At 45.6% G+C, this 25,110-nt stretch overlaps 1 protein-coding gene across 2 annotated transcripts in view; it reads right to left on the reverse strand.

The window, feature by feature from the left end:
• USP43 (ubiquitin specific peptidase 43) overlaps positions 1-25,110 on the reverse strand; it is a 62,306-nt gene extending 37,196 nt beyond the window's left edge. For both annotated transcript variants that reach the window (XM_007166331.3, XM_057536637.1), the window contains exons 1-3: positions 24,508-25,110; positions 13,325-13,456; positions 4,985-5,088 (exon numbers count right to left, since the gene is read on the reverse strand). In XM_007166331.3, the coding sequence (XP_007166393.3) occupies positions 4,985-5,088; positions 13,325-13,456; positions 24,508-25,011 (740 nt within the window). In that variant the 5' untranslated portion in view covers positions 25,012-25,110. The remainder of the gene's footprint in view (positions 1-4,984; positions 5,089-13,324; positions 13,457-24,507) is intronic.

The raw sequence follows: 25,110 nt of genomic DNA on the forward strand, positions 1-25,110 counted from the left end.
CCACCCCAGCTTCTCTCCCTCCCTTCTCCTCCCCTCACCCATCACGTACCGTGACGTAACACAGGCCTGAAACATGTATCTTTGTCCTTGGGAAATTTCCAAATCCCTGTTTCATATTTAAGCGAACAAATGAGAAGGAATATTTTTCTTTGACTTATTCATTTTTTCTTTAAAGCTACTAAAACTAAGCGAGGCTGCATTTTTCTTGCAGATACATCATAGTCAACTGATTCAGGGATATGGCCTTTAGATTAAGCCATGAATCTCTGGCAGGGAGCAAGAGATGTGTAGTTTGGCGAAATCACAGAACGGCCTAATTTTGTATTTAAAGAATGGGGAAAATATATTGTTTTCATAATAAACCACAGAGAGTACATGAAATGCACCTGTTCCTCAAAGGATGAGAAATGAGGATAGTGAGTGCGACCAACAGATCAGGGGGAAGGGCAGTGTCACTTTCACAGAAAACTCCAGATGTTTCCAGGCTCCAACTACACCTCAGATGTGGCCTGGGGGTCCTTTCGTCCTTGCCATCTCCCCCAGAGTTTCACGGTCCTGTCCTACTATCTCCCAGGTACTCACAGAGGAAAGAGACAGAAAATCAGCCCAATGCCCTCCAGTGTTCACTTGCCCATCTCCCTAAGCTATTCATCCTCCTTGTCAAATTGCTTCTGTTCCAAAGCCAGCCTCTCACCTGCTGCTGAAACTCAGCACTGCTCCTTGCTCTCCACTGGTTACAAATGCCCCGAAATGGCACTGCTCCTTTCACATTCTGGCCTCTCACTGCTGCTGAATATACGTCTGACACCTCCAACCTGGCCAGCTTCACCTGCTCGCTGGCTGGCGAGACCGATGTCCAAGCCGGCAAGGTAATTATGATGACGCACAAGCAAAATGTCACCTCTCCGGGCTTCCCTGGTGGTGCAGTGGTTGAGAATCCGCCTGCCAATGCAGGGGACACGGGTTCGAGCCCTGGTCTGGGAAGATCCCACATGCCGCGGAGCAACTGGGCCCGTGAGCCACAACTACTGAGCCTGCGCGTCTGGAGCCTGTGCTCCGCAACAAGAGAGGCCGCGATAGTGAGAGGCCCGCGCACCGCGATGAAGAATGGCCCCCGCTTGCCACAACTAGAGAAAGCCCTCGCACAGAAACGAAGACCCAACACAGCCAAAAATAAATAAATAAATATATTAAAAAAAAAAAAAAAAGTCACCTCTCCAAGATCTGTTCTGAGGAAGCCTTCCAAAACATACTCTGCCTAAAAGGGAATGCTGCCAGTAACGGGGACCAGATTAGGCTTTCTGTAAATAAAAGCTATGAATGCTGTGAAGAGATGAACACACACACACACACACACACACACACACACAAACACACAATCCCACCTCTAGCCCAAACTCCAACGTTGCAACAATCCTTGGCTATTAAACTTGCAGATGTTTTCAGGCTGTGGTAATAATCATATAGAATAACGAATTATTTGTCCTCTAGTTTATAACCTCCAGCACCCCAGTACTATTCTTCCTTCTCTCTTCCAGCCAAAGGCAAAAACTCAGCCCCCTAAAAAGGAGGACAAGGGAGATGGAGGGAGAATGTCAGTGAACAGGGATCTCTGAATTAACCCATAATAACATTTCCAGCTTTCAATTTCATAAAGGCCGATGCCAGGGCGGCCCTCCATCCCAGGCAACCTTCCCGCCAGGAAAAGAGGCTGAAGAGGGTCCAGAACAGCAAGTACCACCCTCAGGGGCCCCAGTGTGGAGCTGGTGCCCACCGACAGCTACAGAAAATCACTTTTCAGACCTCAAAATTCCTAGCCTAGATGGACGTCTCTAACTATATTTTTTCTTAACTCTGGACCAGCAGGCAGAAAGCAGCTATTTTTAGCTGTCACCAGCCTTTTTTTCCAGCATGAATATCTTGCTTCTTACTCATCATTCTATAGTAATCGACAAAGGGTCCTTGCGGTCCTCAGTCTCGGATCAGCTCAAATGTCACTTCTTCATGAATCCTCCCCTGACTCACCTTACGCCTTATGATACTGTGATTTATAATAAGAAATATATATTTGGTCTCCAACAGTTGTTCCAGGCACAGAGCTCCTACAGCTTTTGGAATTTCCTAAGTGATAAGAGCAAGAATGAAGGTAAAAGGAGCATCTTTTGCTATTCATAACAAACCCCACCCCACCACACCTGAGTTTATGTTAATGAGGTGATATCTGGAAAGCCCCCAGAGAAAACCACAGGAGGGGGGCTGGTTGCCAGAGGGACCAAGCATGGGATTAGAGGGCTAGGACTTTGGGCTCCACCCCTACCTCCTGGGAAAAAAAGAAGGGGGTCAGAGGTTGAGTTAACCACGTATGGCCAATAATGGGATCAATCATGCCTACATAATGTTGCTTCCATAAAAACCCCAGCAGAAGGGGCTGGGAGAGCTTCCAGGTTGGTGACCGTGGGGAGGTGCTCGGAGGGTGGTGCACCCAGGGAGGGGTGCGGAGCCTCGCCCCTCCCCCAGCACCTTGCTCTATGAATCTCCCATCTGGCTGTTCCTGAGTTATAGCCTTTTCAAATCAACTGGTAATCTGGTAAGTAAACGGTTTTCCTGAGTTCTGTGAGCCACTCTAGCAAATCACTGAACCTGAGGAGGGGGCCGGGGAAACCTCCAATATACAGCCAGTCGGTCAGCAGCACAGGTGACGACCCGGGACTTGCAATTGGTGTCCGGTGGGGAGGCAGTCCGGTGGGACTGAGCCCTTACCCTGCGGGGTCCGTGCCCGCTCTAAGTAGGTAGTGCCAGAATTGAGTTAAATTGTAGGACACTCAGTTGGCATCCAGAGAGAATCGCAGAATTGCTTGGTGTGGGAAAAACACCCACACATCTGGGGTCAGAAGGATTGTGAGTGTGGAAGTAGTCAAGAGTAACGCAAAGGGAAACAAGAGTTTTTTTCCTCTTTCGCATCCATAACATGCACTTCAAAGCTCCCTCCATTTTTCCTTCAAAGCACGTGCCAGTTATATAACTATGTAAAAACCCAGGAGTTGGGGCTTTCCTGGTGGCGCAGTGGTTGAGAACCTGCCTGCCAATGCAGGGGACACGGGTTCGAGTCCTGGTCTGGGAGGATCCCACATGCCGCGGAGCAACTAGGCCCGTGAGCCACAGCTACTGAGCCTGCGCGTCTGGAGCCTGTGCTCCGCAACAAGAGAGGCCGCGATAGTGAGAGGCCCGCGCACCGCGCACCGCGCACCGCGATGAAGAGTGACCCCTGCTTGCCGCAACTGGAGAAAGCCCTCGCACAGAAACGGAGACCCAACACAGCCAAAAATAAATAAATAAATAAATTAAAAAAAAAAAAAAAGACAGTGATCACATCCAAATTATATTATGGACGATCAATGAATATAACATAAATCCTAAATTAGCACAGTTTCTGGGCAATTTTAAGTCATCTTCTCCTTTCTAAATACAAAGAATACAAATCTCCCAAAAGTATGGAAGTAAATGGCTGTAAGTGAATTCTAGAAGGCTGAATAATCGTTACTTTGTTTGAAGTAAATAAGAGAGAAAAAACCAACAGGAGGCTTATGAAAAAGACAACAGGGCAAAGGAAAGAGAAGAGCATCCAGAAGACTCAGAGAAAAGCCCACCTTTGAAAGTGATTTAATGCAACACCCAAAAGAAAAATACAAAAAAATGTTTTGGTATCCATAATGGAGAACAGGAAGGCAAAGCTTTTGTGCGTGAAGTAACAGCAGAACCTCACAGGGAAAGAACAAGGTCAGATGGAAGAGCCACCCAGGAGGAAGAATTACAAAGAAGGAGAAACAGGACTCGTGCTTCAGAGATTTATCAAAGGTCAAATCCTGGTTCTGCCATTTACTATGTGTCCTCACAAAATGCCCGACCCCAGATTGTACCTCATCTCCTTGGGCTCTTGTAAGTTAAATCACAAAATATCTGGGCAAACATATATGTAACCAGTGGCTTCCCTTCAATCTTCATCACTGTGCCCATTCCCACCTCGAAGCGGGTGTCACTCTTATGGAATATGTTCCCACCCTTTCAACCCTATTCATCCTGCAGGGCCCGTGGAAAGGCATACCTCCTCCGAGAAGCTCCAGGGGTTAGTGCTTTCACTACAACATTGTCATTCTTGAAAATATTCTGCCTTATGTGAATCTCTGAACTGTCATATATAAAAGCCCAAAGAGAACATATACTTTCTGAAGTCAGAGTCTATATAATTATATATCTTTTATATCCTCCATTATGCTGGGAAATCTTGAACTCGAAATAATGTGTGAAACTCGGCTCTCTGGCAATAAAGAACAAACCAGAAAGATCTCATCCACTTCTCAATGATGGCCTGCTGGGGAGATCCCGGCCTCCACATTCATACTCTGGAGAACCAGGCTTGCATCACCCCTCCTTCAAGGGGGGGATGGAAGGCCCAGGAGACAGCAAGAAAGAAAAGAAATACTGAGGGGGTTTCCCTGGTGGCGCAGTGGTTAAGAATCTGCCTGCCAATGCAGGGGGCACGGGTTCGAGCCCTGGTCCGGGAAGATCCCACATGCCGCGGAGCAACTAAGCCCGTGCGTCACAACTACTGAGCCTGCGTGCCACAACTACTGAAGCCCACGCACCTAGGGCCTGTGCTCTGCAACAAGAGAAGCCACTGCAATGAAAAGCCCGCGCACCGCAACGAAGAGTTGCCCCTGCTCGCCACAACTAGAGAAAGCCCGTGTGCAGCAACGAAGACCCAACGCAGCCAAAAATAAAATAAAAAACACAAAAAAATGAAATACTGAGGGTCAGAGACAATAGAAGTTAGTGGTTAATTGGGATTTATAATGGGAGAGAGAAGGGTGTTTATGGTTTCTGTTGTTTTGTAATCTCGGGGTAAACCTGGCAAAGGGAGGTTAGTTACCAGCATAGGAGTTTGCTGAGCCCTTAAGGACAGATTCTAAACACACCCCATTCTTACCTGTACTGTGCTTGAAAGTGGCTTTGCACAAAGCTTTGGCCTAGAGGAAGCTGAGCTGGTGGCGACAGGAGGTTCTCGGAGGTCTTGCCGGCTTCAGGCTGAAGCTGCAAAGAAATGAGGAGAGGAAGCAAGATCAGATGTGCCTCTCATCACTCCGCTGCGTTCAGACCCGCGAAGCTACACCTCCTCCTGCGTCCTCAGCACCATTCTGTGGACCTAGACCTGCAGAGCCAGGACCTTCCATGTTGACTTACCGTAATCCGCCTCTCCTTCAATCCCTGGACCTCCGCAATTCCAAGAGAGACAGAGACAGAGAGAGAGGAGACAGAGACAGTGGGAGAGAGAGTGTGTGTGTGCGTGTGTGCGTGTGTGTGCTGAAAGAGCATGAACCTTGGCGAACACTCACACATGCTCACCCAGCCCCAACCATTACCTCTGGATTGACTACCCCCTTCTTTACCTCCATCCTTCTAGGCCCCCTGTGTCTAGAGGCCTCCTGTACATTTCACTTGGGTGAGCCGCCATCACTTCAAACACATCCACACCAAATCTGCCCATCTCCCACCTGCTAAGCTGTGTCTGTCCACATTTTCCAGGGAGCCGGTCTTCACCGAGCATTGTCTTTCTCAGACCAGGTTTGCACCTTAGAATAATGAATGCATGAGGCTCCTCCCTCCACAATCTGTCCTATCGTATCCTTCTCTACATCCCCTTCCGTATAAGTGTCCTGTTGCTGCTGTAACAAACGACCACAAACTAGTGGCTTGAAACAACAGAAATGTGTCCCCTCACAGGTCTCGAGACTGGACATCCAAAATCAGCATCACGGAGCCTAAACCAAGGTGTCAGCAAGGCCGCACTCCCTCTGGAGGTTCTGGGGGAAAATACGTTTCTTGCCTCTTCCACCTTCTGGTAGCTGTGGGAATTCCATGGCTTATGGCCACATCACTCCCGTCTTTAAGCCCGGCATCCTCAAAGAGCCAGGAGGAAGGACCACAGGGGAAGTGTTTGGGGAGAAATGTACTGATGTCTGAAATTTAATTTAAAATGCATCCAAGGGCTTCCCTGGTGGCGCAGTGGTTGAGAATCTGCCTGCCAATGCAGGGGACACGGGTTCGAGCCCCCGTCTGGGAAGATCCCACATGCCACGGAGCAACTGGGCCCGTGAGCCACAATTACTGAGCCTGCGCGTCTGGAGCCTGTGCTCCGCAACAAGAGAGGCCGCGATGGTGAGAGGCCCGCGCACCGCGATGAAGAGTGGTCCCCACTTGCCGCAACTAGAGAAAGCCCTCGCACAGAAACGAAGACTCAACGCAGTCATAAATAAATAAATAAATAAATAAATAAATAAAAGAACGTGAATTTCTAAAAAAAAAAAAAAAAAAGCATCCAAAAAAAAGAGATGAGAAAAAGATGGAGTGATGAGTGGACAGACGGATGGATAGGTAGATAAATACATGATGAAGCAATTTTAGTAAAATGTAAATGATAGAATCTAGGTGGTGAGTAGGAGATATTCGCTGTATAAGGAATTCAACTTTTCCATGTTTGAAATTTTTCATAATAAAATTTTGGTACAAATAAGAGTGACAAATACTAAGAACAATCAGTCCCACTATTTCATTAAGCCAAATTTGACCAGAATACAGGATGTACAAAGGGGAGTAGAAAACAGAGCTAGAGAGGGAGACTGGTACCATGTTGGATGGGGCCTTAAATGTCCTAAAGAAGATTCCTGGTTCAGTAAACAGCATAGTACCAGGGTTAAGGGTTAGACTCTGGAGTCAGACTGCTGGGGTTCAAATCCCTGCACGGGCACTTAGCTGAGAGAGTTTCTCAACCACTGATGCAGCTAAATCAATTACTTAAGCTCTTTGTTCCATGGTTTCCCAATTTAATAAAGGGGTAATGAACGATAGTAATGAACGATAGTACCAACGTGCTAGAGATATTTTGAGATAAAAGAGTTAATATATATAAAACACTTAGAATAGTGCCTGGCACACAGCAAGCGCTGTACAAGTGTTTGCTGTTGTTACATGATGGGGAGTATCTAATGGGTTTTGAACCTAAGCAGTGGCTACAGGTACAGAGACACGCTATAACCTGACAGGCATGCGCACGATGAAGGAGGGGGCGTCTGGAGTTAGGACACAAATTATGAGGCTCAAGAGTCCGGGTGCCAACAGGGTGAACTAGAGTAGGAGCCATGAAAATAAAAAGGAGGGAGGAACTCAATCAAGACACCCTGTGTGCACAGCTCATAACTGAGCACCTGATGGGAAAGGACACGGAGACAGAGGGAGGGATACACAGGGCCAGCTCCAAGCTTCCAGTCTGATGCCTGGAGAGCCATTTTGCATTAACAGAAGAGGGAAAGGCAAAAGGAGAAGTGTGTCAGGGGAGGAGGGGCAGGCAAGCCAAGTTCGAGGCAGAGACACTTACAGCAGGTAAATGAAGGGCTCGGAGGAGAGAGAGAACTTGGATACAGAGCGGACTCTGGCACCTGGGCCTGCTCAGGATTGACCCTTCTTTGGGAGTAGGCTCAGTCCATGGGGAGGTGGGGAAGGCTCTTTCCTCGGGGGTCCTGTCCTCCCTTACCAAGAGACAGGCAGGCACATGACCCAAGCTAGACGGATGAAATGTTCCTGCCCTGCGTGTCAATCATGGGCAGAGTGACCCAAAGGCTGCAAACAGCAACTCTAGCAGAAGTGTCCAGGCTGGAGGATTGAGCTGCTCCTGCCACTGAGACACCCTCACCCCGGAGCTGTCTGGTTCTTGATGGTTCCAAGCCTGGTCTTCAGCCTTCCTTTCGATTCTGCACACTCCCCCTTGGCCTTCCAACTAATCCCCTTCTTATTTGAGTCATCTGTTTGGCTGCTGTTCCTCGGAGCTGCTTCTGCATCCAGATGATAAGGCAGCACGCGTTGAGAGAGGCTGTGGATGGGACCATCCAAGGATGGGTATGGAAAGTGAAAATCCCAAACAAGCCTGGGGTAAGAGGCAGCAGAGGGTCACTCACAAAGCATGGTCTATCAGGTGAGACCCAGCTGGCACTACCCTGCTAACCAAGTGACCCTAAAACCCTCCCTGAGCCTCATTCCACATCTAAACGGAATAGGAGTATTACATCCACCTCATGGAGCCGTCATTTAAACCAAAAAAGATGTGGGTATCCGGCCTGGCACATAGTAGGTGCTTAATAAATGTTAGCTTCCTGGTCCTCTCCCCAGCCTCATCCCTTTCTTAATTCTGCAAGAGTGGCGTTTTCTATAAGATAAACTACCCAAAAGGTTGCTAGTGTCACAGTGTCTACAGGATAGTAAAAAGATGCCCTATTCACCAGACAAAAACATTTATCTTTGCATTAACAGAGAAGAAAGGGGTCCTTATGTTTTCTATTCTAGTTTCAAATAAATCGAACTACATGGCTTTCATATGTTTTGAAACAGAAATAACCCTAGAAACAAAAATTGTTCAGAGTTACACAGGGGACAGTCCCTTTCCTTCTTGGAAACAGAAAATGAAGTTTGTGCCAAATAGTCCAATAGCTCTGCTCTTTTACCTTCAAGCGTTCACAGCCAGGCCTCCGCAGGCAGCCCGATTTTCTAAGAGTGAATTTCAGGAGAGGTTTTGACCCCAGACAGAGAAAAAGACCTTTTCTGGTTTCAATCAGATCAAATGAAGAGTGGGGCAAGCTCCTCTCTCTGACCAACAACCACGCCTGGTCTTGCTGGGTTGTGGTGCCCTCCTGACACCCTTAGCCATTAAAGGAACAGAAAGCAGCCAGAGTGGCTGAGAACGATGAGCAAGGGGCAGAGGGGCCTGAAACCAGGTGGAGTGATTGGTGGGCCAGTCAGGTAGGGCCCCGTCAGCCGTGTAGGAGTCCGGATTCTGTTGTAAGTGCAACAGGAAGCCACCAGGGGAATTTAAGCAGGAGAGTGACGTGATCTTACTTCCTTTCTGAAAAGATCCCTCTGGCTGTAGCGTGGAGAACATATACATATAGTAGCGGGGCACACTGGAACTTGGAAGACCAGTTAGGGCTGCTTTTATGTGGGTTTTGAAGTTGTTATGGATTATTGGCTTAAATAAACTCAAAGGCATCTTAAAGAAAGGTTTGGGGGTGGTGAACTGTGGTTGGGAGCAAAGGCTCCAGAGCAGAGGTTCTCAATGGGGAAACGCTTTTCCCTCCCCCCACCAGGGGACATTTGGCCATGTCTAGAGACATTTTTGGTTATCAATCACAGTTAGGGGTACCACCGGCATCTGGTAGGTAGAGGGGCACTACAAATGCTACAACGCACAGGACAACCCTCCTCCCAGCAAAGAATTACCCAGCCCCAGTGTCAAACGTGCTGAGGCTAAGAAGCCCTGTTCTAGAGTTGAATTTTCTAGATTTGGATCCTGGCTCTCCCACTGACTTGCTGTGTGACTTAGGGCAAGTTACTTAACCTCTCTGTGCTCTTCCTCATCCTTAAGTCCAAAGCCTTTTCCTGCCACAAAGGCACAAAAGAGAAAGACTGAAAGGTAATTGGGAAGGCTGTTTATCCCTCCTACTTTCCAGGAGCACTGCCTGGCACAGCCAGGGAGTGGAAAATGGGACAAAAAGTTTTTTTTTTTTTTTTTTTTTGGCCGTGCCACATGGCTTACGGGATCTCAGTTCCCTGACCAGGGACTGAACCCAGGCCATGGCAGTGAAAGCCCGGAATGCTAACCACTAGGTCACCAGGAAACTCCCAAGAAGCCTTTTCTAGATGCAGCCAGAAGGAAGAGGCACCCGGGTCTCCTCCCTCCCTCTGGTGGGAAACAGAAAGCACAAGAGACTCAGGATAAGGAAAGGGATCCAGCACACTGGCTTTGAAATAGACAGACTGAGGTTTGATTCTCTTTCCACAGGTAGAAGTTGAATGACCTTGGACAACTTAACCTAAATTTCCATTAACTGTAATATATGAATTAACCTTATTATGAGTTACTTATTATTATCCTTATTATGAGTTATCAAATATTAAAGCATGATAACTACTTAATTTATTCAACCATTCAGGGGTTTATTGAGTGTCTCCTGTGCGTCAGCAAAATAAGTCATGAAAAGCATCATATGAAATGCCTGGCACGTAACACACTTCAATAAACAGTATCTCTCTCTTTTTAATACATCATTCTGATTTCAAAATGTGTTCATGCTAAGATTATGGAATACAGTGTAGTGACACGTTTGTCATCTCAGCATGCCTTTCCAACGTGCCCCAGCTCTACAGAAACCTTCCTTACCCATGTGATTTGGGTGGAGTTCACCCCACAGGCATGGGACCCATGTGCCCAATCAGAATATTCCATCCTGCTGGCCACCTGCCCAGGAATGGACATGTGAGCCACGCTAAGACAACTGGACTCTTGCCTGGGCTTTTTCTGGAATCCCAAGTGAAAAAGGCTCTATGAGCATTGCAGGGGCCCCTCCTGCCACTAGATGGGCAGAGTCAGTCTGAGAATGAAGAGAAAGACAAGAGATAAGGAGACCTTGGATCCAGCCCTACCTGAAGCTGGATCAACCCTTGGACTCACAAGTTCTAAAAGCCAATAAACGCCCTCTCCTTAAGTTGGACCAAGTTGCAACTAAAAGGGTCTGAATTAGATAAACAGAAAATCATTGTACATATAAGAAAAATCAACCACAATCCCACAACCCAGAGAAACCACCATAACCTTTAAATGTCTGGTCCTCCCAGGTTCTGTTTGGTGAAGTTTTTGCTTTGTTTCGTTTGCGTGTTTTGGGGGTGAATGGAGTGGTTCTTTTTATTTTTCTATCTTTTTGGCATGCGGGATCTTAGTTCCCCAACCAGGGACCGAACCTGTGCCCCTTGCAGTGGAAGGTGAAGTCTTAACCATTGGACTACTAGGGAAGTCCTGGGATGGTTCTTTTTAAGATAAGAAAACAGGCTTTCAAGCCAGACCTCCCTTGGATTTGAATCCTGACTCTACCTCTTCTTAAGCTGTGCTGCTTCAGGAAGGTTACACAGCCTCTCTGATTCTTGGTTTACCCATATATAAGATGGGGATAATAGCTCTAACAACACCCCGCAAATGATAGTAGCTACTCATACTGTGTATAACACTCCAAGATGTGCTCTGAGGAGTACAGAATACTGTACAATCATCTTCCCTGTTCCATGCACCTGGCAACCTGCTGTCTCAGACATGAGTACTCTTTCTGCAGCTCTGTCAAGCTCTTAGCTTCTACATTATATTGTTGTTTAAAAGAGGTCTATTCTTTATTCAAGACATATATGGTTATGCCCTCCTTTTCTTAAAGTTGCCGCTTGTCATTTTTTTTTTTTTTAATAAATTTATTTATTTATTTATTTTTGGCTGTGTTGGGTCTTCGTTTCTGTGCGAGGGCTTTCTCTAGTTGCGGCAAGCGGGGGCCACTCTTCATCGTGGTGCGCGGGCCTCTCACTATCGCGGCCTCTCTTGTTGCGGAGCACAGGCTCCAGACGCGCAGGCTCAGTAGTCGTGGCTCACGGGCCTAGTTGCTCCGCGGCATGTGGGATCTTCCCAGACCAGGGCTCGAACCCGTGTCCCCTGCATTGGCAGGCAGATTCTCAACCACTGCGCCACCAGGGAAGCCCCCGCTTGTCATTTTTAAAAGGGAAAGAAACACAGACAACAGCTGGCTGTGTGGACAAGTTGAGAAAAAAAAATGACTCAGCTTCTTGAGCCATTTTATTTCTAAATAAACATTGTATGTATTTAAGGAGTGCAACATGATGATTTGATACACATCTACATGGTGAAATGATTACTTTAGTCAAACCAATCAACATATCCATCTCCTCATGTAGTTACCTTTTTTGTGTGTGGTGAGAGGACCTGAAATCTACTCTCTTAGCAAATCTCCAGCACTCAGTATGGTATTATTAACTACAGTCATCATGCTGCACATTACGTATCTCGATTCATTCATCCTACAAACTGTGACTGCCGTTCAATCTCCCGCCCCATTTATTTATTTATTTATTCTCTTTTATTTTTTAAATTTATTTTATTGAATATAGTTGATTTACAATGTTGTGTTAATTTCTGCTGCACAGCAAAGTGATTCAGTTATACATATATGTCCATTCTTTTTCATATTCTTTTCCATTACGATTTTTCTCAGGATATTGAATATAGTTCCCTGTGCTATACAGTAGGACCTTGTTGTTTATCCATCCTGTATAAACTAGTTTGCATCTGCTAATCCCAAACTCCCAATACTTCCCTCCCCCAATCCCCTACCCCTTGGCAACCACAAGTCTGTTCTCTATGTCTGGGAGTCTGTTTCTGTTTCGTAGATAGGTCCATTTGTGTCACATTTTGCCATTCAATCTTTATTACTCTAGAATAATGGTCTCTGAGTAGATAATGTAAGGATGGGAAGGTAACGGGTGAAAGATTGAAACACTTCCAAAGGACTTTTTAATTGATTTACGAGGGGGATGGGAATAAAATGTCTAGAATTAAAACAAACAAACAAACAAACAAAAAACAAGTAAAGCAGTTCTTGTAGCTGCATCTGGATCAGTTTTGAGACACATCAAAAGTAATATGCGACTGATTAATTACCAAAGCTTGTGAAACATTTTTTAAATTATAGCAGATTATTCATGGATATTGTTATAATAATTTTGCTCACTCATAGAATAATAACTTCACTCGTTTTTACTTTCTTAAGAGAGAGATAAAAGGATAGGATTAGAGCAGAACCCATCACTGATCTTTATTTAGCAAAGCCCATAGAGAACACAGCTGATTTATCAATTAGCGGTGGCTACTACAAATGATTGTAGGGCTTTCTTACACCCAAAGGTTTGAGGTTTCATCCAAATCTGGGACTGCTGAGTGCACACATGTGAAGATCATCCATCCTGCGTCTTGAGAAAAAAGATTGGGAATCGCTGGCTCTGTAGGATAAGTAACTGAGAAAGCAAGGGTGGAGTTAAAATGGAAGCATCTAAAAATAATAAGCAACGGCACTCATGGCCTCAGATGACCATACTAAGGCATGGGATATCGATAAAAAGGAGATTTTTTTTTTCAAACTTTAAACCAAACAGAAACCCTATTCACCATATCACTGGGATTAAAGAGGATGAGGAACAGCAATGGGACGAAACGTCTGGTCTAAAACAAACGGGGCAAAGAGGCAGGAGCAGGGAAGGGCACCGTGTGAACAGCAGGCAGAATACACAAAAATCTACGGATCTGAATTTCAAGATTTAGTTTTGAAGAGCTGAGTAAATGTGCAAGGCGAAAAAAGAAAATCAAACACAACGTGTTGTTTCGAGGGCGACTGACCTTGTCGGACCCCAGCCCCGGGGCTGCGCCCTCCAAGTCCTCGTGCACACGATCCAGCAACCAGAGCAGGAACTCCAGGGCGTCGTGCTGGGAATTGCCTTGGAACTGAGAGCCGTACTTGGAGACCGCATTCTGAAAGGAACGGAAGAATGTTTACATTAGCCAAGACATGGAAGCAAACTAAGTGCCCATCAACAGACAATTAGGGGCTTCCCTGGTGGCGCAGTGGTTAAGAATCCGCCTGCCAATGCAAGGGACACGGGTTCGATCCCTGGTCAGGGAAGATCCCACATGCGGCAGAGCAACTGGGCCCGTGCACCACAACTGCTGAGCCTGAGCTCTAGAGCCCGCAAGCCACAACTACTGAAGCCCGCGCACCTAGAGCCCGTGCTCCGCAGCAAGAGAAGCCACTGCAGTGAGAAGCCCGTGCTTTGAGGGGCAATTTGGCCCTTCAAACATCCAAATAAGGGCCTGGAAGCACCAAGCCTACCCATGGTCGCACTTCAGCCTTGACCAGGATGACAAGTCAGAAACAACGTGGGGCGAGAAATGTTCTTTCCTGCTAAAGCCTGTCATTTGGGGAGCAGTGTCCCCAAATGCTGTGAGGGTTCTCTGTATAGGAGGAGGCATCGTTTTTTCCAGAAAGACTACCATTGTGTATCCTGTCCTTTGAAAACCGACATGCTTGTCTGTTGAATATATGTGTATATATATATATATTTTTTTTTTTAATTAAAGTATAGTTGATTTACAATATTGTGTTAGTCTCAGGTGTACAGCGTAGTGATTCAGTAATTTTGCAGATTCTATTCCATTATAGGTTGTTACAATATAATGGGTATAATCCCCCGTGCTATACAGTAAATCATTGTTGCTTAACTATTTTATGTATAGTAGTTTGTATCTGTTAATCCCATACCCCTAATTTGTCCCTTTCCCCTTTGGTAACCACAAGTTTGTTTTCTATGTCTGTGAGTCTGTTTCCGTTTTGTTTTGTTTCTTTTTTATTTTATTTTAATTTTTATTGAAGTATAGTTGATTTACAATGTTGTTAGTTTCTGCTGTACGGCTAAGTAAATCAGTTATACATATATATATCTCCACTCTTTTTTAGAGTCTTTTGAGTAGAGTTCCGTGTGCTATATGTTTCTGTTTGAATATAGATTCATTTGTATTATTTTTTAGATTCCACATGTAAGTGACATCATATAGTATTTGTCTTTGACTTACTTCACTAAGCATAATATTCTCCAGGTCCATCCATGTTGCTGCAAATGGCAGTATTTCATTCTTTTTTATGGCTGAGAAATGTTCCATTGTATGTTTATACCACATCTTCTTAATCCAATTGTTTTTTTTTAATGATTAAGATTTTTTTTTTTAATTTTATTTATTTATTTATTTATTTAATTTATGGCTGTGTTGGGTCTTCGTTTCTGTGTGAGGGCTTTCTCTAGTTGTGGCAAGTGGGGGCCACTCCTCATTGCGGTGCACAGGCCTCTCACTGTCGCGGCCTCTCCCGTTGTGGAGCACAGGCTCCAAACGCGCAGGCTCAGTAATTGTGGCTCACGGGCCTAGCCGCTCTGCGGCATGTGGGATCCTCCCAGACCAGGGCTCGTAAGATTTTTTTTTTTAAGATTTAATTTTATTTATTTTTGGCTGTGTTGGGTCTTTGTTGCTGCGCGCCGGCTTTCTCTAGTTGCGGTGTGCGGGCTTCTCATTGCGGTGGCGTCTCTTGTTGCAGAGCACAGGCTCTAGGTGTGCGGGCTTCAGTAGTTGCGGCACACGGGCTCAGCAGTTGTGGTTTGCAGGCTCTAGAGCGCAGGCTCAGTAGTTGTGGCTCACGGGCTTAGTTGCTCCACAGCATGTGGGATCTTCCCTGACCAGGGCTCGAACCCGTGTCCCCTGCATTGGCAGGCGGATTCTTAACCACTGCGCCACCAGGGAAGCCCCCAATTGTCTGTTAGTTTGCTTAGTTTGCTTCCATGTCTTGGCTAATGTAAATAGTGCTGCCATGAACATTGGGGTGCATGTATCTTTTCGAACTAGTGTTTTCATTTTTTTCTAGAAGTATACCCAGGAGTGGAATTGCTGGATCACGTGGTAGAATGTTTTGATAGAGGTGACCATGTCTCCTTCCTGAAGCTCTGGTCCTTGGATTGCTGGGGGGCATGCTCGCCTGGCCCCCCACCCACGCCCTCATTTCCATGCTGTCTCTCTCTGTTCACCCCAAAGGTGGACAGCTTCTTGTCCTTCTCTGTCCACGGTGGTTTCCTTCATTCCCACGGCGTCAACTCCCCTCTTTGAGAATGACCACATGGCCCAGTGAAGTGGGCTTCCTTAAATACCACGCATGTGGTTCCTTCACTGCCTCTTCCTAAAATGAATGAAACTTGAGAAGTACAGACATCTCCTTCTGTGGTTAGATCACAAAATGTTTGGGCCAGTCCTTAATCCTTTTAATAAATATTTATTTGTTGAGTGCCTACTAGGGGCCAGGCACTAGTCTAGGGCCTGGGGCTACAACACCTAACGGAGGACATGATTCCCCGCCCTGTGGCACTCACATTTCTGTGCCCTTCACGCTGTCCTGTTAGACGAGGTGACAGCTTTGTCATTTTCTGGGTAAATGCATGTTCCAGCTTTCAAAAAGTTTATTTCAAAGGATAATATATGCACCTACTTAAAAAAAATAATTCAAAATATAAAAAGAACAGTAACGAAAAGTCTTCCCAGGCCTGGGTGCCCCTCCCCTCCCCAGAGGGAGGACACTTTGAACATTTTCTTACTTAGCATCCTTCCAGGGTCTTTTTTGTGCAAGCACGAGCATCTGAGTGTAAGCAAACCCCCTTTTCTGTGTGAGTGCACAGGGCAGGCCTTGTCCCCTGTAGGTCTGTCCTCTGCTCATGCCCACCCAAGGCAGCTGTGTGAGCAAAGCTGTGAACCCAGCGGATCTCACCAAGGCCAATCTAATCAAAGGCCCTGGGCTTTTTTTCTTTTCCTTTTTTTTTCATCTTTCCTTGGGACTTAAAGGAAACTTTAGGATGAGCCGAAGCGAAATTCAAGATTTAATTAACTGAAATGCTGGTTCTGAGTCTTTATTTGAAACACACTAGCTTGGGCGCAATGAAGGATCTAGGCTTCTCTGCACTTTGACCCCCAAGCAGGGCTGCCCAATGAGCCAATAAAATGAACCTTGAATAAGCAGTAAATAATGGTGATGTCTGTGGTATAAGTATGTCCCAGGCAATATTGGGAATATATTTCTACTAACAAGTTATTGTTCATCTGAAATTCAAATGCAGCTGGGCATCATGTATTTTACCTGGCAACCCTACCTCCCAGCCTTCCTCAAACCTACATCCTTAGTACCAACATTCCCTTCCAGGGGATCAGCCAGCCCCTCCAGCTCGAAATCTCTAAACTCAGCTCTTTCTCTTAATGTCAGGGTCCTCTTGCAGGTTCCATCTCACACCCGCATCAGTCAAGCATTCTGAGTCTGCCTTCCCAACTGTTTCCATCCCACCCCTTCACCAGAGTCCCATTCCCACTGTTGAGTCCTAACTCCTGTTGATCTAGACCGCAATGCCTACCTCCAGCGGAGCCCGGCCCCCAGCACCTCCCCCTGACCGCCCACTGCCTGCAGGACAGGACAGACCCTTCTTCCCACAGCCCAGCTGGTAACGTTGTGTCCCCACCCAAACCCTTCCCGACTCGATGACTCACCACCTAATAATCCAGATTCCTCCAGTCTGGCCCCATCCATCACTCACCACTCGGTCTCATGTTTCAAAGCTCCAGGTAAATGAGCCACTTGGGTGCCCCAAACATACTTTCCCACTTCTATGGGCTACACCTTTACTTATTCTTTCTTCCATGTGAGATCCATTCCTCTCCTGCTAATCAGGCTAATCCTGTAAGACTGACACTCTTGTCCTCTTAGTCTGGCCATAAAGCCACACAACCTTTCCAGAAAGAATTTGACAACTTCAAGAAGACAGACAAGATAAGGCCTTAATAATGTTCCTCTTTATAAGCATAGTGATTCCACTTTAAGGGGTTTAGCCTAAGGAAATGAGAGATCCAAGCAAAGATATCTCAAAGTTATCTGGGGAGAACTTACTGCACACTTATATCAGATGGCCTTAAAAATTACGCTTGAGGAAATACTAATGAGAAAAGAAGATAAATAATCTTGTTGTTTAAAAAAAAAAACAGCAAAAATATATATTTGAGATTTTTAAAATATATTTATAGGTAGAAAGGTAAAAGACCAGAAAATATATGGCAAAATATTAACAAATGGTTATAGAAAGATGGGACCATAGGTAATTTTCTTTTTCATTTTAATTTGTACATTGCAAATAGTTTTTACAGTGAACACTATTCTTTATTGGTCTTTTCCCAATTATAACAGTATCTGGCAGGTATTTTACAGAATTTTTTAAGATAACTTTACTTATTGATTCTACAGAAAACATTCCCATAGAAAGTCTACTGAAATGTAACTAGAACTGCATTAAAGCTAAATCCTTGGGATTTAACTTGGGAGAGATGAATGGCAATATTTGGTATTTCTACCCTGCAATATGGCATAGCTCTATCCGTGTGTGGGTGGGTGTGTGTGTGTGTGTGTGTGTGTGTGTGTGTGTGTGTGTATTTCTTCCTCTCACCACTGATAATTTATAACATATTTGTTTTAAGAAGTATTCCTACTTATTTCATACATTGGGTTGTTTTTAGGTATGAAATCTCATTTTTTTATGTTTCTAAATGGGTCTTGCTTTTGACTGTCTATGTTGTACCTGAACCCATTAGCGACAGCAATTATTCTAAAATACGGATTTCTAGAACGATTTAGTAATTTTCCTTCTGTTCAATTTTTTTTTTCCATTTCCACTTCATGTCTTACTGGTTTTGTCCAGAACTTCCAAAACATACAAGTGATGAAGGTATCCTTGTTTTTAAAAAGCAATGCCTCCGCCGTATCATTTGAGGCATACTGTATGTCTAAAATTGTTAGTCTAAAATTGATCCTCAAGCACGTGAGCTATGATAAATTCCAGATGGCTGAAATCCTTAATATAGCCATAGAAAAACTAGAAGTACATAACATAGAATGTTTATCAAAAGGTATGATATAAATACATCTAAAACTTTCCGTAGGGAGAAGGAGAGAGTTGGGAGAAAATATCTGCAGCAAATATGACTAGAGTTAAGGAACTTACAGAAACAAGAAAAAAGAACATTAAGACCGAGGCAGAATGGATAGACAAACCACATGAAAAGACAATTCCAAGAGCAGTCTTACAACTATTAAAAAAGCACAGGGCTTCCCTGGTGGCGCAGTGGTTGAGAATCTGCCTGCCAATGCAGGGGACACGGGTTCGAGCCCTGGTCTGGGAAGATCCCACATGCCGCGGAGCAACTGGGCCCGTGAGCCACAACTACTGAGCCTGAGCGTCTGGAGCCTCTGCTACGCAACAAGAGAAGGCCGCGATAGTGACAGGCCCGCGCACCGCGATGAAGAGTGGCCCCCACTCGCCGCAACTGGAGAAAGCCCTCGCACAGAAATGAAGACCCAACACAGCCAAAAATAAACATAATAAATAAATAATAAATAAAAAATTAAAAAAAAAAAAAAAGCACAGAAAAATCCAACACGTCACTCCTAATCAAAAAAAAACAAATGTAAAAACAAGATGCTATTTCTTTTTGTTCAATAAATTAATAAGAGAGAATAACCAATACTTAGGAAAATATGCATTGCTGGTGTATCTACAACTTGATATAATTATTTGGAAAGAAATTTGTCAATGTGGGTACTAAAAATAATCAAGCCCAACAAAATTGATCTAAAAACTAAAAAACAATAAATACTTAAAATTGAGATGGTGATTATACAGGTACATACATGTCAAAACTCATCAGATTCTACACTTAAAATTTTTACTCAGCCCTGAGAAAAGAAATTCTGCCATTTGCAACAATGTGGATGGACCATGAGGACATTATGCTGAGTGAAATAAGTCAGACAGAGAAAGACAGACAGTGTATAATACCTCTTACATGTGGAATCTAAAAAAAATTGAAACTGGAAAAGCAGAAAATAAAACAGTGGTTATCAGGGGCTGAGGGTGGAGGGACGGGACCGATGGTATGTAAGGGTACATAGTTGTAACTAGTAGATAAATAAGTCCTGGAGACTAATACATGGTACAGGCAGACCTCAGAGTTATTGTAGGTTCAGTTCCAGACCACCATAATAAAGCAAATATCTCAATAAAGCGAGTCACGTGAATTTTTTGGTTTCCCAGGGCATATAAAATTATATTCACACTCTTCTGTAGTCTCTTAATACTACACTATTACAATGTACAATAGCACTGTGTCTAAAAACACAACCTACAGACCTTAATTAAAAAACAATTTATTATAAAATAAAATTCAAAAAAAAAGGCAAAAATGAATAAGTAAATAAACAAATAAAACAATTTATTGCTAAAAAAAAATGCTAACCATCATCTGAGCCTTCAGCGAGTCTAATCTGTTGCTGGTGGAGGGTCTGGCCTCGATGTTGGTGGCTGTTGACTGGTCAGGGTAACTGCGGCAATTTCTGAAAATAAGACCACGATGACATTTGCTGCATGGATTGACTTCTCCTTTCACTTGAACACTTACGAGGCCATTGTGGGGTTATTAATTGGCCTAATTTCAATATTGTGTGTCTCAGGGAAGAGGGAGGCCCAAGGAGAGGAGGGAGAGAGGTGGGGGAACAGCCGGTTGGTGGAGCAGTCAGAACACACACATTTATTAAGTTCACCATCTTATATGGGCGTAGTTCACGGCAGCCCAAAACAATTACAATAGTAACATCAAAGATCACTGATCACAGATCGCCATAACAAATATAATAACAATGAAAAAGTTGTAGATACTGTGAGAATTACCAAAATGTGACAGAGACACAAAGTGAGCAAATGCTCTTGGAAAAAGGGCGCTGATAGACTTGACCGATGCAGGGTTGTCACAAACCTTCAATATGTAAAGCACGCAATATCTGCAAAGTACAGTGAAATGAAGTGTACCTGTACAGTGATTATAGACAACAAAACTGTACTGTAAACAATAAACTTGCTAAGACACTAGATCTTAATTGTTCCCAGCACTAAAACATGACGAGAAAGGGGTGTTAACCAATGCTACTATTGGCAATCATACTGCAATACAAATGTATCAAACCAATGTATTATATACCCTACACAGTGTTATATCTCACATATAACTCAATTTTTTAAAATGGGTGCCTTTCACTGTACATAATTTATACCTCATAAAAGTTGAGTTAAAAAGCAACAAACATAAAAAGAACAAAACAGTCATCTTTGCTTTGACCATGTCGTTTCACTTCAAGGAATTAAGCTTATGGAAATGATCAGAGCTGAGGACAATGATTTAAATACAAGAATTTTCAACATAGCATGACAGCTGGAAAATTGTACAGTACATAAACATCTCCCTAGGGATTGGTTCGTTTAATGAAATATTACACAATCATTAAAAATTAAGTTTTATAAAAGATTTTAATGACCAGGAGAAAGTCTTACGATAATACTTAACTGAAAACAGCAAGATACAAAACTAGAATTTCCAATTGTTTGCACATGATTTGAAGCACATCAACACACTAATGATGGTTATCTCTAGAGGGTGGAGTTCCAGATCTTTTTTTTTTTTTTTTTTACATTTTGGCATTTTCCAATTTTTTATAGTTATATACATTTAATTACATCATTAGAAATCAAAGTATTATGAATAATACCATGGACAGGATTTTTAAAATGTATTTATTCATTTGCTCTTAAAACAAAGAGCGGTCCTACTACCACTGGGACACTGGGTGACTCAGGGCGCAGGGAGGGGGAACGCCACAGACCCATGCCTTTTGCGTGGCTGGGCTGCGGTAACTCACTCCAGCCTGCTGGCTGCTTCTCAGCTTCCTGCCTTCCTCCATGTGAAGCTAATAATCCCTCTTAAAGGCCAAACTCCTTTACACAACCCTCTGTGGCTTCTCCCAAACCCATTCTCCGGCCCCTCCCCCCAGCCACATAGGCTTTCATTAATTCCTTTTATCAGGCACTTATCCTGCCCAGCCCCACCCACCTCAGTGACTGGCAGTTTCAGTCTCAGGAACTATAATGCACTTTCCCGCCCTCTCATGTCCTTAGTTGGCCCTTCATCCTTCAAAATTCAACTCAGTGGTTCCCTCTCCTGGGAAGCCTTCCTAGCCCACCTCCTCACACCACCTTCCCCCAAACAATCACATCCTCCTGCCAGAATTGCCATAGAGCATCTTTATTTTTTATTTTTTTAACATCTTTATTGGAGTATAATTGCTTTACAGTGCTGTGTTAGTTTCTGCTGTATAACAAAGTGAATCAGCTATATGCATACATACATCCCCATATCCCCTCCCCCTTGCGTCTCCCTCCCACCCTCCTTATCCCACCCCTCTAGATGGTCACAAAGCACCGAGCTGATCTCCCTGTGCTATGTGGCTGCTTCCCACTAGCGTCTATATTACATTTGGTGGTGTATATATGTCCATGCTACTCTCTTACTTGCTCTCTTACTTCGTCCCAGCTTACCCTTCCCCCTCCCCGTGTCCTCAAGTCCATTCTCTACGTGTGTCTTTATTCCTGCCCCTAGGTTCATCAGAACCATTTTTTTTTTTAGATTCCATATATATGTGTTAGCGTACGGTATTTGTTTTTCTCTTTCTTACTTCACTCTGTATGACAGACTCTAGGTCCATCCACCTCACTACAAATAACTCAATTTCGTTTCTTTTTATGGCTGAGTAATATTCCATTGTATATATGTGCCACGTCGTCTTTATCCGTTCATCTGTCGATGGACACTTAGGTTGCTTCCATGTCCTGGCTATTGTAAACAGAGCATCTTTATTTTGTAGCACTTGTCAGCAGTTCTCATCGTGGGCCCGTGGTATTACTTCACTCACATCCATCTCTCTCACTGGACCGTAAGCTCCAGGAGAGGAGCCCCAGGGTCAGGTTTTGCACTCATCACCCCACATGTGTTCCATGCTCCCTCTATAGTATCTAGACACTCAATATTTGTTGAATGAATAAATGTTTCCTCATCTGTAAAATAAGAGGAGCCCACCTAGACTTCAATCCCCAAGGTTTAAAAGCACAGATTCTGGAATCCTTCCCCACTCTCTCCAAGGCTGCCTACCAGGAAAGTTCCAGGAACCCCTGGCTTATAACACCCTTACTAACATATTAACAGTTTGATTATCCTTCAGCTCCCCGAGGCTCACAGGGAGCTTCTTGGCTCTAGGGATTTGAGAGCAGGCGAGAGAGACAGGAAACGCTGGTGAGTCATAGAGGGTGATTACTAATTTGGAAGACTTTTCAAGCTACTCCCGTCTCTCCCATTGCTGCAGTTAACTGGATGAGAATGCAAGGAGCAATAGAAAAGGTACACAGGATTACCTCTCTCCCTCCAGGTCTCTGCAGGTGAGGAGTTATAATTAGCTCATTTTACCCTCACAACAACCCTATAAGAAGATAGGTACCACTAGAGTCCCATTTTACAGATAAGGAAAGCTGAGGCACAGTTGAGATTTTAGTAACTTGCTCAAGGTAACCAAGACCTTGCTCTGAACCACTAAAGGATACTGCCTCTCACATTTAAAAAGCAAATGATGCCAAAAGGAGATATTACTGACACCCATTTGACCCACTGACGCCTGCAGAACAGTGCTTCACTAGTGGAAGCAGGAGAGAGGACGGTGGGGGTTGGCATCCTCGTGGGTCACATAGCAAGGATTGCTTTCTCAGGCTGAAACTCAAGAGCAGTGATGCTTGTGGAATGAACACTGACAAGTTCCCTCTCCCCCAAGAACAACGATCCCTAGTCTTTGGGGAGCTTCAGCTCTCTGCCCAGAACTGTGGTTTTTTAGCAGGAAGCCAGCCATGCGCATCAATTATCAGCACTCTTTAATCCAACTGGGACCCCAGACAAATGCCCCGCTTTAATCCTGGGTGAAGTGATACACATAACTTCCAAAGCCTCATGACCCTGCAGCATACCCAGTAAGTAGACCGTGACCCCAGGAACAAAGGATACAAACCCACGCTAACGCATCCTAGGGGATTTCATTCACACTAAGCAAAAGGATGCCACCTCCAGTATAGCACACCCACTGCCTCTCCCAGGCCCTCAGCGCAGTACCTGGCACACAGGTTCTCAGATTTCGATGGGCTTAGAATAAAAGCCAAACTCCTTACCGTTGCCTCCAAAAACTTTCATGATCTGGCCGACCTCATCTCCTCCGCACTCTACTCTACTGGGCAAGTGCCACCCGAGTTTTCCTTCATGCCTCCAGTTCTCAGCTCCTTCAGGCCTCTGGTCTTTGCACCTGCTGCTCCCTCCCCCTGTGGGGATTATTCCTAGATCTTGGCCTGGCTTCGTCCTTCTCATCATTCACCTCCTTCCTCCTAGACCTTGGCCTTCGAAGTCCGACTCCCCGCACCGCACTAGAAACTAGAGTGAAAACTATCCCTGGCGTTAGAACAGTCCTCCGATACTTCAACTAGTGTTTGCTGAGCGCAGAAATGCTGAATACGCTCAAATCTACCAGCTCCCTGCACTCACCCGCCTCAAGCGCTGACACATTAATCAACTCAAAACAAAGGCGATGGGCTTCACTGGTGGCGCAGTGGTTAAGAATCCGCCTGCCAATGCAGGGGACGCGGGCCCGAGCCCTGGTCCGGGAAGATCCCACATGCCGAGAAGCAGCTAAGCCCTGCACCACAACTACTGAGCCTGCGCTCTAGAGCCCGCGTGCCACAACTGCTGAAGCCCGCACGCCTAGAGCCCGTGCTCCGCAACAAGAAAAGCCACCACCGCAATGAGAAGCCCGCGCACCGCAACGAAGACCCAACGCAGACAAAAATAAATAAAAATGTAAAAATAAATTTAATTTTTCTTAAAAAAGCGATAATCCGAGGCTTAACTGGCAAATGCCATCTAGAGAAGTCCCCAAGAAACCCCTTTCCTGATGGAGCACCCAACGGTCCAGAAGGGAAACCCGAAAGGCAGGAACGTGGCTGCCGCCGAGCGGTCAAGGCTGGAGGCAGCCCAGCGCTGCCTACCTTGAACTCGGCGGAAAGTTGGGGCGTGTATTCGCGCGTCCAGAGCGCGCGCACCAGCGCCGCCAGCTGCTCGGTGACCTCGGCGCGGCCCGGCGCCGCCCGGTAGCGCCCCAGCGCCAGGAACTCGGCCAGCAGGTCGGTGTTGCTGAGACACTGCACCACGGCGTTCATGAAACAGGTGTTGCCGTGGTTCTTCAAGCCCTGAGCTCCCGGGGTCCGCGCCCCGTCGCCGGCGGCGAGCTGGGGCTGGGGTCGGGGCGGGCGCTCCTCCTCGGGGCTTCCGGGCGCAGCTGGATCCGGGCCCGCGGGGCCAGCAAAGCCTCCCTCCCCGTCGCCATAGCCGTGTCCCGGCTGGGGCTGGGGCCGGGGCGGCGAGTCCCCGGGGCGGGAGCGGCTGCCCAGCGCCAGCAGGAAGCGGCCAAACAGGCGGCGCAGGGAGCGGCGGCGGCGAGGCCGGGGCGCGGGCGGCCCCTCTCCGGTCGCGGCCCCCGCGCCCGGGTCCATGGCTCCCGCCGGCGCCCCTCCCGGAGCGGAGCCCCCAGCCTCCGGGCGCCGGACGGACGAGCAGCCAACAGGCCCTTCCAGGCTCGGAAAGGCGCCCGG

The sequence above is a fragment of the Balaenoptera acutorostrata genome, chromosome 20 (assembly GCF_949987535.1).
Source record: "Balaenoptera acutorostrata chromosome 20, mBalAcu1.1, whole genome shotgun sequence".
Lineage (NCBI taxonomy): Eukaryota > Metazoa > Chordata > Mammalia > Artiodactyla > Balaenopteridae > Balaenoptera > Balaenoptera acutorostrata.